This window comes from Antedon mediterranea, chromosome 6, assembly GCF_964355755.1.
Source record: "Antedon mediterranea chromosome 6, ecAntMedi1.1, whole genome shotgun sequence".
NCBI lineage: Eukaryota > Metazoa > Echinodermata > Crinoidea > Comatulida > Antedonidae > Antedon > Antedon mediterranea.
This window is the reverse complement of record NC_092675.1, coordinates 20575604-20596421: the sequence shown is the minus strand read 5'-3', so window position 1 is coordinate 20596421 and position 20818 is coordinate 20575604. Positions and strand designations below refer to the sequence as shown.

The following is a 20818-nucleotide window of genomic DNA, read 5'->3' as shown; positions in this document are numbered from 1 at the left end:
TGATTGTTATTCGGTCTACATCGCGATCATTGTTTTGCGGATCGTCGTCGATATCGCGCAAATAAACAGCATGCTTTGTGTGACGTGAATGAGTTTGCCATACTCTAGAGGTCAGAGTTAGGTCAATAATCGCTATTTGTGTTGCAGCTCAAAACTGCTCCGCAATAATCGGTTAAAACAAGAAATAATCGATTAAAAACGCAATGGATTGAGTGTTTTTAATCGGTTATTTTTAATCGGTTATTTTATTTTGCGCCGTTTCTGCTGCCCAAAAATAATCGATTAAAAAAATAAACGGTTAATAATCGATTATTTCTGCTCAGCAGAAACAGGCCCTTAGAAACAGCATCAGAATCAATATTAGTGGAAAGACAACCATTGTTAATAATGAGATTTAATATTAAGTAAAATGTTAAGAAGATATCTCATATAGGATAACAATTTTCAAAATTCATTTTAATGCCATACGGTAGACTCCTATATGTGCTGATCTGGTAGGCGCTGCACTGCTGGCTGCCGTGTGTCCGGGACGAGGGACGAATTTCCTCAGTTTCTAGTTAAGCTGGATGACCAAAATAGTACATTTAACATTAAGGGAACAACATCTGGAACCCCTTTTAGGGTGGCCTCTGAATAAGGATTGATTGAAGTAGTGTTAAAACAAATTTTCCGTCCATTGTTTTACAGAAAATTGTCCCTTAATAGGCAGTGCCTGTGTTATGCTAAATAATATACTGTAACATCAATTTTTTTCTAGATTTTGAAAAAAAGTACAGTAACCAATATCAAACCTACTTTTAATGAAGGACATATCTGAATATGTAAAAACAATAGAAATTAACTGGAATTTAGATAAATTATTGTCATTATTATGCATATATGCATTTAAAAACCATAAAATTAAAATTCTGAAATTTAACAGAAGTTGTTGGAATAGAAACTATCATTTAGGAAGTCATTAAAAGTTGTTATAGTGAGATCAGTTATTCGCATGTATATTGCAGGTGAATTACAGAAAATAAACAATAAAAATGTATTTATAATCACGACTAACTTTTATAGTTATTACCATATAAGGGCATGTTTACAATAACAATTACCTCAAAATACAGTATTATTCAAAAGGATTGAAATACATTGGTTATCTTGAAGAATCAATTTTTACTACAAATCATTACCCATAATGCGTTCATTAAATGTAAAAATATGAACAATTTCAGCAATTCTCTAGCATACTACAGGGACATCAACCTCGCTGGATAAAAATGGATAAAAATAGTTTAATAAATGAGGCTTTTTCATCAATTAGTTTTCAATAATGTCACAGAAAAAAGTCATTTGTTGGTTATTAAGAACATACTTAATCATTACACTAATGCACTACAACTGTTTATTACCTATAAATTATAATACAACATGCAATATTAAAAAAAATCATAAGTCTGGTTAAAATATAGGTTATTTTGGTTTTTATGTTGTAGTAGTTCAATAGTTTATAGCATAATATTCTTGAAATGATGCTGGTTGTAAGGTTATTCCAAACATCTTTATATTAAAGTGGAATGTTTACTCCAAAAGAAGCTCAATTCCTCAAGAAAAATGTATACTGTCATGGCTACTGAGCGAATCAGATGCTACTTTAAAATGCCTCTCAATCTCAGACATGCACCCGTCCCCATGCATATACGTCAAGAGGTAATACCGTATGTAGATAATTACCAAGGAAGTGTGTTATTCCAACTTGAGAAATATGGGTTGGTATAATATATGGATAGGATAATAAAAATAAATTTTACTGAGAGATTTAAAATCTGTGATGGAAATTCCCAATTAGATGAGGGATGGGGTCTCAAGCATTTTTTATACGATCCAGGGTCAGAGGTAAAAATATCTACAAGGAATAATCATTGCCTTAATTATCCTAAAATTATTTTTAAAAATCACTCATTGTGCCAAACTCGTAGCAAAATTATGATAACACATTTGTTCCAAAAAATGTAATAAAAAATCACCCAAAAAATGGCAATGGTTGCTGACTATGGTTCAAGTTTTAGGCACCTTCGAAAATGAACTATGCCCATCTTTACACTGTATACATTGAGGCCACATCTGAAAATTGAGGTTAAATCTTTAACAAAAACCTATGTATATTTATAGGCAAATTGTTTTATTGATTTGGCTTTTGCAGTCAGTGACCGTAACTACTGATGTGTGAATTTTGAAACATTATCAATATCAATGTTAATTTTTGTCTGGCAAAAGCTGGGTATTGAAAAAAATATTATCTCATTTTATATATTTATTTATGGACAATAATAAACCAGGGTCAGTTAAAAGGGACGCACTTGGGTTTGATTGGCAACTGTCCATTTAAATTACATTTATATTTTTCCAGTAAAAGTGATTTCTTGTAAAATTCTTTGCTGCTTCTACTGATGAAAATGTTTATATCTACCAAATTTCTGCTAAATCAGTAGGTGGATGGTTGTCAGTAGGTAGGTGGGTGGTTGTCAGTAGATGGGTGGTTGTCAGTAGGTAGGTGGTTGTCAGTAGGTAGGTGGTTGTTGCCAAAAACGTTATTAAATAACCAAAATGACGCTTAGGTGGTCACATGTTCAATATGCTACATCAGTTGACTCAAGGTCAAAGGCGGTCAATCAAATAATCATCATTTTGCGTAGCAACTAAAGTTGCTCCGTGATGAGTGGGTGCTTTTACAGCACAGTTTTTTTTTATACTTTCTGTCTTTCCATCAGTCTCAAGATGTTTTGTGTTGGGCCATGGCCCGTGGTGTCCTCTTGGTCGGTTTGTGGAAATTTTTAATAAATAAATCTACACTTTGGTTGTAACATCTATAATACAGCTGTGTAAAATTATGAATCAATGTTACAAATACAATTTGCTTGTAGAAAAACATTGACATTAAAATTACAGATAAACCTTTATGCGCATATTCATAAAGAACTGTCTGTTAAATGAAGAATGTTACACTCAAATCTTTAAATCTTTTAACACAAGTCGCAGTAAGATTATAACTTGATTAATCTGTCTGCTAGTCTTGATTTTTGTCAGAAAAAGTTTTTGATTTAAAAAATGGATTTATAGAAGTAGTAGTACAAAATGTATTGTTCTACTGTACTGTATATTACACAAGCGTAAATACCGAGGGACAGTCTCAATCAACCACCTCACCTTATTCATTTTTATATCCTATATGTACCTGTATGGATGCATGGATATCTACCTATAAAATTTCACATTAATCTTTGTTCTGAGTGTTATTATGAGAAACATATCAATAATGTTTAACATTTTCTCAATTTTGCCTTAAGGGGAGTCAGTTATTTTGCCCTAAGGGGAGTCAGTTATTTTGCCATAAGGGGAGTCAGTTATTTTGCCCTAAGGAGAGTCAGTTATTTTGCCCTAAGGGGAGTCAGTTATTTTGCCCTAAGGGGAGTCAGTTATTTTACCAATTTTACCTCAGGTAGGTCTACTGTACCTGAAAAGTAGGGCTGTAGTTAAATTGTAGGTGAAACATCTGTCTCATATATTGCTGATGGGTATGATGTTTATTAAATTAGGAATTTAAAGTATTCTGTACAATTTTTTTTTATAGTAAATCCAGATGAGTTTAATAAAAAAGTTGAAGTGAAATGACAAATAGATGTGGTGATAGGTTTGTTTTTTTCTCCAAAAACTAAAACATTCGGGGATGTTGAAGCTAAAGGCTTGGTAACTAAGGGCCTATTTCTGCTGGATATCGCCTATCGTTTATTCCAAAATAGACCTAAACTTGAATTTCAATATCAACAGCATTTCTGCTAATTTTGTGTTTCCAAATAACAATTCAGTGGTTGAGGAGTGGGAAGGCGGATAATCATTATAAAATTAACCAAAATGCAATGCTCTTAGTGTATTAACAATTATTTTCTTTATTTCTATTTCTAACAAAGGCATTTACAGTATCCACACCAAATGTCACAGTCATCAGTTTACACACAAAAAAAGTAGTTTTATGTACACTTAAAAATCAATGCTATATATTTTAATAATACATGTGCCAATGATAATTGACAATTGCCAAAGGTTATGCCACTTCATAAAAGACAATGAATGTATCATAAATTTAAATTAAATGTTCTGGCAATAAACAAACCATTCTGATGAATATTAATGACTTGTCTACAAAATTCTGAAGTGTCTGTTAAAAATTAAAGTTAAATTTCTTCGATTTTTGCTCCACGGCTTCTTGTAAGAAATCAACAATTTTAAAATGAACTTGTAATCAAATTGTATACCACTCATACTGTAATGTTCACACCAAGATGTTGGCTTTTGTTAGGCCTAACATTTGCAGATGCAATCTTAAAGCAGCCTGGACATTGTGAAAGGGAACCACTCTGTAACGCCTGTTTATACAATGAAGCATAGTCAAATTATGGTCAAACAAAGGAAGTCCAGTCAACAATTCTCCACATTTATTTTGCAATTTTTGTTGTGCAGCTTTTCACATTGGAAATGGTAAAATGAAGGGGTCTAGATATGCAATAAGAAAACTTTTGGTTATTTCAAAACTATAGCATATGCATATACATATGGTCATTTAAAAAACATAACAAAATCGTTGGTGCATAACAAACATTAGGCCATTGACTTCCATTAAGCCGCCATCAACTGATAGATTAGTTTAATCCATGTCCATAGTGTAGAGCAGGTGGTTTAAGTTAATCTACTACTTTGTTATACAGCAAAACATATTCAAATACTGTAAAATACACAATATTGGTCATGAATTGTGAACATTCTATATAAAAATTCAAGCTGATGCTACAAACGAAAGTAATACTTTTTCAATCATCTGAATAATTTTGTTTTAAATTGTCAACATATGCTGCTAAATTATTGCCGTTTATTTATATAGGGCCATATAAAGCAGTCTGCTAAACCACAAAACACACTGATTGTAAAATCAAATGAATACCACTTATATTGACAAAATTTACAGTTATACTGTAATAAAACCTTTCACAGCAAAGTTCTAATGAAAAAAGTCTTATTTCATTGCAATAAAATGAAAATAAACAACTTAATTCCTCATCCTCATCGTCTCTTGTTATGAAAGCCAGTTTAAGCCATAAATCTATTGTCCACAAATGTTTATTTTGCATTTATTTATTTTAATTTAATTCTAAATCTATATACTATAACTTAATTTATAGGTCCATGAAATACTGTAGCTGCGACAGTACTATTGTACATTTTAAGCCCAAGACCAGTGTAATCCTCAGTGTTACCTATTTTCCAATCCTCTGTGTTAACCATCTTCTACATATCTCTTATTCATTGTTTTAAAAATATCTCATTTATTATTAGAATTAAAGACTTCGTGTTTTAATAAATAAAGTACAATCAATACCAAACACGTTTATATGTCTGGTTTTCTAAGAAGTGGTTTGGAATGTCTTTTTAATGGAAAAATGATTTTAGGAAAGTTTTCGGATTTCAGAGAGTCCAGTATTGGGAGAGTCGACTGTATAACCATCTTCTATTACACTGACCACCATACGTTGTATATATTTAATATGATATTCACAGAACTGGTTTGTGTAGAAATCACTGTCTTTAGTGGGTATTGCTAAACCTCACAAACCTAAAAAAAACATTTGATTTCTACACAAAACCGATCTGTGAACTCTCATTATAGTACTGTAGTTCCAAAAATGTAAGGCAACCACATTGAAAATGCGTAAAATTTGATAATAGGAGCTAGTGGACAAAGAAAAAAAAAACATCTGGTGATCACTGTCTGGTAGTAATGTCTGGTAATGTTTTTTATAAAACAAAATATAGGACGCATATTTATTAGAGGATATTTGTGGTTGAATGTCTCTTATGCAGCCATCCATCATCATCCTCCTCATCACCATCAGTCAACAGGCTAAAAAACCACAGCCTATAATTTGATTTACATAACCCATACTACAAGAACTACTTGAATTTACCAGTCAATATCCAAATTATGAGAAAACGGTAAACAAATACAAATGAAGTACTGTACACGCATCCTGCTTCCGTGGTGGTGACCAAAAGAAAAACTATGCATATAACCTATATTTATAATAAAGTCAATTATTAAAACTGTATGCATTAAATGTATTTTAAAGCTGATTAAAATAATCAATCATAGATTATGTAACGTTCTGAGTGTTAAAGTCAAAAGAAAGTTTGTATGGTACTGAGTCATTGAGTCAAGTCATTTATAATCAATAAATCAATCAATCAGAATATGTTATAGAGATCTAGGACACTTTTTTAACCTTTTGAGTGCAAAGTTGCATTCACACCCCATCCGTTTGTGATGCACATCATCTAATACACATTTCATTTTAATTGGTCTTCTTTTTTCTTATAATTTAGGTTACGCTGACTTGAAAATATATCTTGCGCCTTTATTTGGAGTACAACATATTTTGTTTTTATATAGTTTAAAGCACAATTTGCCTATGGTTCTTAGTTATATCTACAAAAATAATACACTAGTAAGTAAAAATGTCTATGGGCCAATTAATTAGCTAATGTTCCCAGCATTATATTTGGCAAGTAATGGCCCAGTGGTCTTAGCTGTCAAAAAAGCCTGAATTTGTAAGATGTTTTTAACTTCTCTCAATTTGCAAAAAAACATGCTTAATTAAAGTCTTCAAATATATATTTAAGATTATTTCATTTACATTTTCATTTTGCATTTTATAAGTTCATTTTTAGCACAATAACAACTGTACAGTAGACCCCCAGTAATAAATTATATGTGAGACAAAGTCCTATTATTACTGTATTATCACAGTAGTCTACCCATATACTCAGGTTCATTATTTTGTTAACTAAGTAATTACAAAATGATGCATTACAATAAACACATAGATACAAGATATAAACCTAATCACAGGTTGTAATCTGCAGATATTAACAAAGAGATGAGTTACAATAAATCTTAAGATTAAAAAACATTAATTGCAAAGTTAGTAGCTCAAGTTGTAGCACTTTAGTTCTATAAGTTACTGTATTTGGTCGGATGTTTTTGATCTACAGGTCGTGGGTTCAAGTCTCACCGGAGTGTTACGAGTTACAGAGTACAGACTCCTATTCAGCAGACTTTCCCAGGAAATGAACAAGGAACAATGCGTTTGACCACCCCGACAACTCCTATTAAGGTGATACTTTTTAAGGTCTGAAGAGGTTCTAATCTACTACTACATTATATCAAAGTGGGCAAAACTAATTCCTCCCTGACACAAAGCTATACTCCACAGTAGTTATACAATTATTATCACTGTATTGTTGGTTTTTTAAAGATTACAAAGATTAATGTGTTGATACTTGACTTTCTTTGTTGTATACAATGATATTAATGAAGGTATTGTGATTTTTTTGTTGCATTACTTTCATTGTATTTTTTATTTTGTTGTGTTTCATTGTATTTGTTATAGGCTACGGGGTATAAGGAACCTAAAGAAGATTATAGAAATCTTAAGGAAGATTATAGAAATCTTAAGGTAGATTTGATCAAGAAATTTATCTTATCACAAACATTTTTAGCATCCTATTTTATAAAAGGGATAAATATGACAGGAGAATTTTTGTTTACAGTATACCTTTATCATAATATTAAGTCTATTTTGTGCCTAGCTTACCTGTATAAACCGACAATATCCCCCTGCATCATAATGGACTAGTCCACAACCACGCCCTCATCTTGTAATGTTCCAACGTACCACCTTCTTCATTTTACCTTCCCATTGGTGATTTTTAATGTATGGTAGATTTCACTTTATTAACATTTATTTCCATTAATGGTGCATAGAAAAATTATTATATAAATTATGAGCATAGAATCAAGTTCAAAGCGGTTTGTTGTTTAATACACATATGGCTCAGGTCTTTAGAGTAAATAAAGAATTACCACACAAAAACATATAAACAAACATATACATATAATATTAAACGAACAGGCTGTGCCTAATAGTGGAATCAACCCGAGATAAATACAGAAGATCAATGTCGATTACTCAAACAGTAAGAAAGGAGGCTTATAAAGTTGATATAATGATTTCAGACATGGATTGTTACAGTCCGATCCTCTGGTTCTAATGGTATTGAAATGTTAGCACCATTTCTGTATGTTGGAGCAACATATTTTCATTAGAATACCGTTTGCCCTAGGCTACAATAATGTTTGAAACAAAGTATTTTCCTAGCATAAACCAATTACCATGAGTATCGCTGCATTGCTCGCTGTAAGTGACCAACAAGGGATCACAGTTGATTAATCAAGCTTACTTACAATAACATTCATAGTAGCTTTAAGCTCTGTCTACACTACAGTATGAAACTTTATATGACAAAAAAATGTGATGTGCCCATATCTGAACATTATGATGTCATATGATTACCATATTTGGGCATATTACTACCATATTTAGGCATATCACTACCATATTTGTCAAACTAGTTTGATAGTGTAGACAAAGCTTTACACCGAATATCTTCGTCAGTTTAGCATAGCGAAATGCTACATATAGCACCATAATATTGCAGATTTATCAAACAGATAGCAAAACACACGATTTTCTAGACTTCAAATTCAGATTGTTATGATCTAATAAATAAAAATATTCCTTGGCTTACTCAAAATCTAGAAAATAAATGACAACAGACAGGCTAACATACTCTATTTTGAGTGGTTAATCAACAATACAAAACCAAGTTTTCTATTCCAAAATTGATCAGTAATATGGCTAATCAAATGTTATGGTTTTAATGAAAGTATTTCATGGCTTACTTAAAATCTAGAAAATGGCTAGAGACTTCAAAGTATGGATAAACAGTTGCAAGGTTAATAGATCTATCATACTTTAGGTTGAGTTTAGCTAGCAATTATTACTGAGGTATGGTGCTCCTGTTTTGACAACTCTGGGCTAAAAGTGCCTATGAACTCATTAGCTACCACCCCTGCTGAGAATCCATATAACACACACCAAATAAGGTACTAACTTATAAGTAATTGCCCTCTGATAAAGTCATTTATTGACTAATTATTCTCTACTGCACACTTGCTTGACTTTTACCTCTTAAACTTGACAGCAAGCCTGTTCTTCAATCATTATTTATAGTGACATTTGTATGACTATCACAAAGTTTGTTCATAATCATGGTTATAATTTTACTAGGCAATGTAAAGAATAGCTATATTTTCTATAAAAAAAGAAGCAATTTATTTAGATAAATAAAAAGTATTAAACTAAATCTAATCATAACAACAACAATTGTATAAATTTGACACTTTAAAACAATTGTATAAACTTGATTTATCTAGCAATCAATTAGTGATGATGATTCACTCTCGGTTTTGGGAATGGAGCATTTATGTTCATGCTTGCAGACCTTGACATTACTCCCGGATTTGTATGACTAATAAGCTCCTCACAATAATAGGCCTACCCCTTAGTCATGGAAATAAAGAAATTAGTGGGGAAAGTTTGTTTACAATTTTTTGGAGAATGAAAGTTTTGCCCAAATGTAAACATTAAATTTGTGATAGTTATTTGTGTTAGCTGTTCTTGGCCCTAGTCGCACTATTGTAATGATGCATAACAGCGTAGCATATAAAAATTTACTACTAAAAAAATAATTGACTATTAAAAACACAAATATTATCCAAGATCATCATTTGCCTCTGGTTGTACCCTGGCTTTCGAGTTAAACTCGAACCCACCACTTACCCTTTGCCTACCTTTAAGATGAGTAAAATAAAGATAAATATTAACTATAATATAAACATACCTAGATAGACAAGTTTTCTTAAACCTAATATATTAACTTAACCTTTATACTTAATCTTAAAAATAATTCTAAAATATGAGAAAAGATTATGAAGTTTATTCGTATCTTTGATGGATATGATGGATTTCAGTTTATAATCTGCTTATGTTCTTGTATGCATATATATTAGAATACAAAGCATAAAATGAATTTCCCAATATATATCGACATACTTACACACTTTAAAGTAAGGCACTTACAAACTACTGTTGTGTCACAGTAAGATTTCAGTACCATACCATACTACAGTCAACTCTCCCAATGCTGGACACCTTTGGGCTTGCCAAATATGTCTGGTTTTCCAGGAAGGCTGGTATTTGGAATGTGTTTTGAATGGTAAAAATGAATTTGGAACTGTTTAGACTTCAAGAAAAGTCTGGTATTGGGAGAGTTGACTGTACTTTTAAAAATTAGTACAACATGGAGGGAATAAATATTTATTTCATCTATGGTTACAAGGTTAAGAAATATAAAATAAACAATAAAAATAACTATTGTACTATATATATTATTTATTTATTCTTGCTTTTGTCTTTGTCATTCAATTTTTTAACAATATAGTACTGTACTACTTTTCAAAGTGGTCTAGTTACATAAGGTTAAAAAGTACAAAATAGACAAGGTTGAATCTTCTTAATATTTTCTGATGGTATGTTATATAGATGGCTGTCCAATAAATCAATAACACTTAATTGACTGACAAATTTAGATCAATAAAGAACAAAACTGGATTGTGATTTATGAGGTACTGAATAAAACTCTTCATTAGCTCCATAAACTCCTTTTCACACTACTGTTAAATCCTTGTTAATCTCTTACATTAACCAGTTGTTTACTAATGGATGTGCAATATTGTGCCATGATAGATAATACAGGTCCTGTGTCATGGAAGTGTACTATTAAATTTACAAAGATGAGTGGTAATGGTAATACATAGCATAAAATGAATCCCAATGCTGGACACCTTTGGGCTGGCCAAATATGTCTGGTTTTCCAGGAAGGCTGGTATAGAAATATGTTTTGGTATACATATATAGAATCTATGTTATTCTTAATATGACCATTTACAAACATAGATTCTACATGGGACAAGCTAAAGCAGTTTTCCGCTTACAATTACCTCTCATCTGTGTAAATTGGCCTTTATATGGTTTGATATTCGTGAGGCCTATAAATGTAAATACTTGGCGAGTTATAAATATGCGAGGACATCCAAAAGGGACAATTTTCTTGGTTCCAAAGGTGTTTCACTGTATTTTAAATTAAAATAAATTGATATTGACATTTTATATATTGTGTTTGTAAATATAGTAACAGATTAAATATTTCACAGTGTATTACCATAAATTTTATGTTTCAAAAAATGACATCAAGGGTTCAATACCCCTTTTGGTTTTTAAAACACAGCACAGCACAGACCATGCATTCTATTATAATAATATACACCTTCTTCTCAATTTCATTATAATATCGAATGAATGCATTTGCCTGAGATTATAATAAATAAAAAGGATTATATTCATTTGAGTAAATTTCAACAAAAACAAGAAATAAAATCCCTTCAAAGTGGCATTCCTTTTATGAAATTTTAAAATAGAAATTTCAAGGCTATCATGATAACAGTCAGTAGTTTTATTGTTTTCTGAATAATGCTTGTTATCTGTCGGCGCCTTTTTATATAGGACACAGTAAATATAGTTGATTATACTTTATAGGTCAATAGATGCAGGCCTCAATAAATGACACAAGTTCAGTGTACTGTACTTTTACTATGCAGTCAAATATTACCACTGGTACTACTACTAGGCTTAAAGCAAATAATAGTAACCTAAATAATGTTGATGATTGACATCAACCAACCACCTTTGATGTCTAGTCTAAACTTAATTACTCAGCAAAATTCTTCTTCTTATTTGGCTATTGTATAATACTTGCTTTGAATGTATGTTTGTTTGCATGAATGTCCACAAAAAAGTTTTGAAGTTGTTTAATTGATTTACTGGTGACATCACAAAGGTTTATTATTAAAATCTTGTGCTATCTGCAACTTCAATATGGGTCGAAATATTAAATAGCACGACCTCTGTCGCTCTCTGCATTTTGGCAAGAATTTCACTGAATTCACTCAATAAAATGACATTTATAACCCAAATATTCCTTATTAAACTAGTTTGACATCATCATGTTCATATATAGGCACATCACATTTTGTCATATAAAGGTTGAGTGTAGACAGAGCTTTATATATTTGATTCTGCTGTAAACAAAATTGAATAACTGGTGTAAATTTTCTTGCCAGCAAAAACTGAACCAATTAGCTAGCTAGTGAAATTCTCACAGTAAAGTAAAGAAAGACAACACACCAAGCCTTTTTTTGTATGTCATTACTTTATAAATTACTGCATATTTTAAACAAAATTAAAGTTCATCATTATTATCATTAAACATCTGCTGATAAGAAAATCTATATTTTAAAATAATAAATAAAACTACTAAATATTAGATCTAAAATGTTACAGCTGTAATTTTCATATTTTAGCCATAATAAAATAGACAACTTTCATTGAGAAAATGATTTGCTTTGTCATATTAGAGATTACAAAAATGGCATGAGTTCGGAATTAACTGACGACCTTTAGGTCAGGGCTTGTGGGTTGCTAAACATTCATTGTGAAGTCACTCTGCTAAATCCATATCTACATTAGCTTTTTCATTCATATAGTATCAACAATGTGTTTTAAACAGAATAACTGTTTAAAATGCATACTTTTCAGCAGCATTGAAATTGACACTATTATAATCAATAATAATTACTTGATTGAGGAATTTGCATAGCCTATAAAATGAATGCTTGGTTTTTCAAATGACATAAATAAATTGTTGAACCTAGTACATCTTTCGAGATGAGTAGGGAGTTGCCCCGGTATACTAGTTCACACAGCCACTGTTGTGGACAGAAGAAATAGCGACCTAGTTGGCAGCACTGACTTCGTATGACTCTTAAGGGAGAAGCATGTATTGAAAAGTGTAAGTCGACAGCGCATTGAGATGACATGTGGATGACATTGTGGAATGCATTATATACATTTAACAATCATAAACATTACATACTGTAGTAAAACTATACAATCATTGATACAATAGAACATTCAGACCCAACAAAGTGTCCCACTCTGAAAGGAGAATTTTATTCTAACTGTAATTACAAATTTGACAAACAATAATGGACTCTGATGACTAATACTAGTGTTATAATCATGTTTAAGTAAAAGGATTTTATAAATATACTATAGAATATTGATTTTATTTAAAGTTGAATTCATCTTCGCAAAGAATCACATTAAAATAAATTGCGTGGCAGAAATGACCCATACTAAGATTCGGTGGAGCCTGTGTCTAATTGCTAAAAATACTGTAGTAGGCTGCTGTGAGGTTACGGACCAATGAATTCTGGCATGCTATTAAAGGTTCAAAGAAAGTACCAAGAAATTGTTACACAGTGTGTTAATGTACTGTACTGTTTAAAGTCACTGAAATATTTTATTTCCCCCTTTCCTCACAATAATACTAAATAAGAAAGATGCAGGTTCAATTATTTTCTTTTTTGTTTTATTCGTTTTTTATACAAATATTTTATTTCCCCTTTCCTCACAATAGGAAAGATGCAGGTTTAATTATTTTCTTTTTTGTTTTATTCGGTTTTTATATAAATCAACTGTCAAATTCTGTGGTTTATTACATTTTTTAGCACAAAATCAAACAAAGAAAGTGAGAAAAAAAATTATACAAAGATAATCAATCAATATTTCTTCAAAATGAAATTATTTTCATTTTCACTTTTATCAAACTAGTTTTAAAGTTCATCATTTGTGGGTGGGGATATTGGACAGTAATAGACAAAGACACCTTTAAATATATAACTACTGATTATCAATTATAAGCAAATTTACTGTGATCTTAACCTAGTTTTCTAATCTATTACAATAAGTACAATATAAAATCTATATTTATTTATTAGTCATTAATCTAAATCAATAATTGATCTGCACTTAGAAATAGAAAGTTTTTCAGGTTCTACTGTATTTATAATATTGTGAATAATTTAATTACATAAAAATTAATGTTTACAAAATATGATATCCATTGTTGAGCTAGGGCCAGCTGTACTTTCGTTTAGTGAAAATTAACAACTCATAATATTGCCCGAAGTACTTAGAAATATATAATAGGAATATATTATTATATGAATAATAGAAATTCAATTACATGTAATGTTTATGAAATTTTCATTGTTGAACTAGAACCAGTTTTAATCTTAATTTAGTGAAAATTAACATATTGATACTAACCACTATTCTCTCGATTACTACTCTAGGAATATTTTATATAAATATCAAAAGAATTTCAATATATGTTTATGAAATTTTCATTGTTGAACTAGGACCAGTACTTTTCGTTTTCATTGATAGAAATATTAATATTCATCCGAGTTGTTTATGAATTCATATGTTCATGTGATTAAAGACCAGACTTATTTTTTTTTCATAAATGGAAATATTAATATTCTCACAAAAGTAGTTATTAAATGTTTATGAATTCATCTTTTATGTCCATACAGTATCAAGGACATGCAGTACTTTTTTTCATAAATGGAAATCATTTAAACTTTTATATGCTGGTTACATTTGTATGATAATAAAGGACACATCTTTATTTACTTTTAATATGTACCTGCATTAATAATGTTTTGTCATTTTTGTCTTGTTTTTTTTATTCAATAGCTTTAAAATTAAAACTTTACACTATTAGTTCTGTATTAATATTTAGTTGTTGTGTTTGTAATATAAATTATATTATTTATTATATATAAAAATAATAATTATAATTTTCTTATTTATTATTATCATAACCATTTAGCCTATTTATAATTAAATTACTACTGTATGGTAAAACCTCTAATGAAAAAACGTATGTTTACTACCACATAACAAGCAACACTTTCAATAAACATTATTATTATTTTTAAAACATCACAAATTTCATTGGTTTATTTTATTATATTTTTAATCTATGAATCATAGGCAAGCTAGTAGATTATTAAATCTTGGTTCGTATCTTAAATGACGACAATCTAGTTGAAATTCCTATGGTTTAGCTTCTAGGCTAATTTCCTAAACTTCTCCACAGGTTCTTTTGTCTACACTTATCGTAGATATTTTATCAGTGGGCGGTCCAATGACTCTGGCACACTTCATGCCTAAAAATATAGTAATCATTTAATTATATACAGTATCATCTTTACTTTAAAATTTGATAATTAGAAGACAGCCAACGTCGGATCCACGATATTGAGGGCGGGGGAAGTAGGGGGACTAAAAAAATTTAAAATTGTGCTTACAGTAGCTCAACCTGATGTCCTATATTTTGCATTGTAATTTCAGAAAGAGGGAGGTGGGGAGGGGAAAGCGCCTAGATAATAATAAGATGGCAACGATATCTTTAATATCTAAAAAATACCATGATTAATCTTATAATATTTGGTTTATTTTGTAGTTGTGTACTGTGAATGTTAACCTGCCCATTTCTTGCAATCCAATACTGTGTACATCATTGCTTTTGTCAAAGGAATATTTAAAATGTTACACCAATATGTACTTAAAACCAAACAACAATTCAGACAAAATAATGGATAGGTTGTTTACTGTGTAAACAATAGCTACTGGTTTGTTTGATTCTTCTCATCAAATAACAAAGTTTGAGAATGCTAATGGTTTAAAAACAGAAATATAATTCAGTCTTCCCTGGGTACTCTAGTATCACTACCTATGTATTGTATAATGATTATATAATTATCTACTTTATGAAGTAAATAGTATACAAGATTTATGCTGAAATCACAAATTAATAACAAAGTTGAAAATAATCTGATAAATTACAATTACAAAAATGTTTTTTTCTTTTTGGCTTTGACAAGATTCGAACCAAGCACTTCTCAAATCAATTAGACAGATTTATATGTGCTATATGTCAATATGTTTTTTGTTTTGCAATTAAGGCAGAAACGAAGAGACAGGCAAAGATATTTTGGTTTGGTTTTTTTGGTTCTAAGCCTAGACTAGAAGCTTTCTAAAATCATGCATAACAAACAAATGGTTTCCCTTATTTTTCTACAGGTCTCCTGACTGTCAAATCTTTTTAGCTACATGTTTGCTTTACCTTGATCCTTAACAAAAATCCTGCAAACGAATTAGTCATTTTAGATATTAACTAGGTAGAGACTAATAACTATTACGACAGATAATGAATGCATAATAAGCTAAAGTAGGTTGCTCTTAGTTACGACATGTAACGCAGCGCATGTTCCAATGAAAGCACACATGACATACGTTGTCAATCGATACAGTGACAAAAGTTCAGTACAATCAGGGGATAAATACTTTAGTTTTTCCTTATAATTGTAAAGTTATATATATTTAACTTCGAGTTAGGATTACTGTAGGATAAGTGCCACGAAAGAGTGTAAACTTCAACTAGCTTCAGTCTGCTGAGTAACTTTATTTGAAATTAGTAAAAAAAACAATTTATTTATATTACTGTATACCAAATTTCACCATTGAAATCCAATGTGCTCAGGCATTCAAAATGATGGTAGTTTGACTTAACAACATTATAACATTTTATTTCCTTCCAAAAAAACTTGGGGTAATTTATTATGGTTTATAATATTCGCAGAAACAGGCCCTACTGTAGGGAGAATGATTGACTGAAATTTGTTTTAATACTATATTCTAAATAAGTTTATCAAAAAGTTTATGAATTTATATATACAGTAAAGGACAATTGAGCCAATAATCATACCAATAATATGCATAAAATATTCTTACCACTAAGTTGAATTAATGTGTTTATAACACAAAAACTTAATAATATTACATTGTTTTAATATTTAATAATGTTTAAATGATTTTTTATTTTTTGAAATTTAAATGCGTTTTTTCCAAAACGACTGAAAGATACACAACAAAAATAGGACAGACATAGTATTATGCCCGAGGCTTGTATTGTTGAGCAAAAGAGTGGTTTATAAAGAGAATCAAGATATTCTCATTGGTGTCAAAAGACTGCTGTTGACCCCTACTGCCCTGGTATATTTATTACTATATTTCGAGGAGTGAGGGGGGAGGGGGAGGGGTGTATAATGCATATGCATGTTAATGTCGGACTGTTCAATTAATTTGCATTGCCTTTCCCCATACTCAATGGTTGCTCAGAAAGTGAAGTTCACGAAAAAGTTTTCTTTGATTTTCGATTGATTTATTACTTCATTTACTATACTAATTTTAAAAACGGGTGCTAATCGATTCTATTGTATTAATAAATATGATTAAAAACACGTTTTATGAACAATTATCATGTTAAGTGACCTGGAAAAATACCTAAGCAACAACTCTCACATGGCTAGGCTAAAGAACCTGACACTCTTCTCAAGTTCTGGTGGTAACGGGCTTAAAACGGTATCGCTTACCTGACACGATGATGATGGTCATGAAAATCCAAACAAAATGTCCATTAAATTGTCGGTACATGATAATCTCTTGGTAAAACAGAGAACCTGCTAGGATGTTTATGAAGAATGCAGTCCACACAGCATCTAACGATTTAAATCGTGCGTAAAAATCTAACAATTTCCGTTGTTCATTCGATCGTAAGTACTGCTACCACAAACTAAACTTGTTTACAATCTTCTGTTGTTCAACTACTGTTCAAGCGAAAGAAAATGATATAGAGGGCGCATGTGCGTTAATTTAAAAGTTTTCACTTATTTAATTACAGAGATATGTAAGCCGGCTATATTATATCGTTGCTTATTTATCATGAAGCTTAAAATATTTATATTAAAAGATAAGATTTAGATTGAAAGTTTTTTATATGCATATAAATTAAATAAGAAAAGGTCACTAAACACACAATCTATTGATAAATTTAATAAAAAATTAAATTTGGATTCTACAAGTGCATTTATTTACAACCAGAAATACATAATCCAGACAGTAAATACATTATTAGTACAACCTATTAATATGTCTTAAATAAAACCGAACCAGATTACATTGTACTGTACTAAATATTTAAACAAATGAGATTTACAAACCATCAACCAAATATTACTGATCTATTTTCAGTGAATTTTTAACATAAAAATGGTTCAGAATTGCCATATTGTAAAGACCTTAAAATGTTTAAAGTTTCTTTAGACCATTTTGTTGCTAGTGGTTTATCAATTCTGGATCTCCTCCCCTAAGACATATCTCTGAAACCTCATTAACTGTCTTTAATGATGGGATTTTAGAGTTCATATTAAATCGAAAATAAAGCAATTAATTAATAGATAGATAATTGTAACCATCTTTACTGTACATTAGAATAATTATTATCTGTTGCAGACATCTGAATGTTTCTTTTTAAACACAATTATATGGTACACTTTTCTATCTATATATCAATATCTCAGGCCCTTGCTTATGCAGCTTTCCATTATTGTAATGAGACTACAATAAATATAAAAAATCTGGAGACCGCAATTTGATGATGAGTTGTTTCACTTTGTCCAACTGACTTTGGGAATATCATAATGTTCTGATAACTTGTCCAAATTTTGATTAAATTCCTGAAAATATAACAATAAATATTATAAATATTATTTTGTGGAAAAATACTGTCTGGATTATGTATTTCTTTTACAAAAAAGCAAAAATTACAATATATATAAAATATTGCTACCTCAACTCTTTCTTTGTGTTTTTTCTGAGCTTTTTCTAAAATTCTCTGTGCTTTCTGTAAAAAGAAGTAAACAAGTACAAAGTTAAGTATAATATCTGTTTAGCAAATAGAAGTAAAAACTTAATTTGATATAAGCTAGTAGTATATTGGAATATTGAATCATGGACAAATTATTGTTTAGATAATTCCTCCATGATTGAATGTAATAAAGTATGAATTGGAAATACAAAATATCAATATCTACATACTACTAAACGAATAAATGTTTATAAATGGCAGTGTTGAGACTGTGTAATCAAAGTAATGTTCTGAATAGTGAATAACTGACCCTTTTCTCTTGGACCCTATCAAAGGCAATTTCCGCTGGGGTTCTTTTTTCTCGTTTTACTTTGGTTGGGACGTCTTCCTGTGAATCTTGCGCAGTTGTTGGTACTTGTTGCTCTAGTTTCTTCAGCTTCTTACCTTTTTTCTTCTTTCTAAAAATATGACAAAATCATCATGAAAATTGCTTTAAAAGTATGTTTATTATTTATGAAAATTAACACTCTAAATTGATAATGCTTTACAGTAAGATTTGGTAGGGCCTAGTGTATATTAGTAGTAAATATTATCACAAGAACAAATCTTTAATTGCATTTTGTAGGCCTTACACTTACGGGAACTTACAGTTAGTTACACAAAACAACAACAGCTGCATGCTGAACTTCATTTTTTAACAATGTCCTTTTTTTAAACTTACCTACCTTACCTTTAGTGATATTAAAACTCTTCTCTTAGTGTTTTTTTTTTTTTTTTTTTTTTTTTTTTATTCAGTATATTACACAGAGGCGCCTTACAAGATGGAACCATCTTAGCTTCAAGGCGCCTCAGATTAACAAATACAACATTTTAAAATAACTAACAGAAACATCAATTAAATCTTCCAGAATTAACAAGAAATTGTTGTACATAATAAAATAATAAAGCATTTTCACAATTCGAAAGAAGATCGGAACCAAAAATAAAAATTTCACTTAAAAATGTAAAATTAAATGTTAAAGAAAAATCCTTGGCTAAGATATCCTCAATAATTGAGTTAGCGCTTACAAGTAGAATATCTCTTTGTGTATTATAATTAGGGCAGTAACATAAGAAATGAAGCGGATTCTCAACATTAAAGCCACAAGTACAATTTGGATTGTCCCGAAGTCCATGTAAGAATAAATGCGAATTGAGACAGCTGAAACCAAGTCGGATTCTAGTGTGAATTTGGTTAATCTTCTTATCACCTGTATCATAATAAGAACGTTTTTTTGTTTCAAACAAATTGGATTTCAGTAGCAATTTTTTAAACTCAACAAGAAATGAGGAATTTTTTATTTCATTATTTAACTCATTCCAATTCGTTATAATAGATGGGACAAAAGATAAACGATATGATGTGGTCTTACAAAATGGAATTATTATATTTCGGATGTTACGCAAGTTATAAACTTCAATATTGTCAGAAAAATTAAATAAGGAGTAAAGATACACTGGTGTTAACTTATGAATAATTTTAAAAAACAGTATTAGGTTAAGAAATTGTCTACGTTTTTCCAATGATAACCAGCCTAATTCTTGTCTTAATGCATTATGACTTGTATGTTTCCACGCACCAGTACATATTCTACCTGCAGAAATCTGGATATTTTCTAGTTCATCACTTAATTTAACTGGGATATTACACCAAACAGGAGCTGCATATTCCATTAATGGTCTAACGTGTGATATGTAAATGTGACAGAGAGCCTGTCGAGGTAGAATATGTTTGACACGACGTAGCATATTTAAAGATAAAGACGCTTTGTTGATTACAGAGTGTTTGTTATAATAATAAAATATAGGCCTAGACTAGGCCTATTTCTGTCAAAAAGTTGTTTTTGAATGTGTTTACTGACTGAGTGCAAAGAACAACATAATTAAATTAGGTATAGAGTTCCATAGATTCACAATTGCTCTGGGACTTACTTCTTTATGACGTGATCTGAAACACCTTTTAGTTTAAGACTTCCTCCAGCACTTTGGTATGGATTGGACATTTTAATTTTTTCTAGGCTAGCCAGCTAGGCTAAGCACTACCAATTCTCTAGAAAACTACCAGTACAGCACAAACGCCACAACACAAACAAAATTGCCATCT

At 30.4% G+C, this 20818-nt stretch overlaps 2 protein-coding genes across 2 annotated transcripts in view; both read right to left on the bottom strand.

Annotated features, from left to right (window-relative positions):
• The window catches only part of LOC140051181 (inactive tyrosine-protein kinase transmembrane receptor ROR1-like), a 74100-nt gene extending 56514 nt beyond the window's left edge, over positions 1-17586 (bottom strand). Inside the window, exon 1 of the mRNA XM_072096315.1 lies at positions 17402-17586. Within this exon, the coding sequence (XP_071952416.1) occupies positions 17402-17462 (61 nt within the window). The 5' untranslated portion in view covers positions 17463-17586. The remainder of the gene's footprint in view (positions 1-17401) is intronic.
• Positions 17587-17875: 289 nt separating this feature from the next.
• LOC140050901 (protein FAM32A-like) lies at positions 17876-20807 on the bottom strand. Its single transcript, XM_072095895.1, has 4 exons — positions 20647-20807; positions 18986-19133; positions 18658-18711; positions 17876-18544 (listed from the first exon to the last, which is right to left on the bottom strand). Exons 1-4 carry the CDS (start codon positions 20715-20717, stop codon positions 18476-18478), a joined length of 342 nt encoding a protein of 113 aa, XP_071951996.1. The 5' UTR covers positions 20718-20807; the 3' UTR covers positions 17876-18475.
• Positions 20808-20818: the final 11 nt, after the last annotated feature.

Excerpts from the sequence above, each read along its gene's own strand:
- LOC140050901 (XM_072095895.1), bottom strand. The coding sequence starts at position 20,717 with ATGTCCAATCCATACCAAAGTGCTGGAGGAAGTCTTAAACTAAAAGGT. Across the intron at positions 19,134-20,646 it reads TCAGATCACGTCATAAAGAA|AAAGAAGAAAAAAGGTAAGA; the intron begins GTAAGTCCCAGA and ends TCATATTTTTAG. Across the intron at positions 18,712-18,985 it reads ATAGGGTCCAAGAGAAAAGG|AAAGCACAGAGAATTTTAGA; the intron begins GTCAGTTATTCA and ends TTCTTTTTACAG.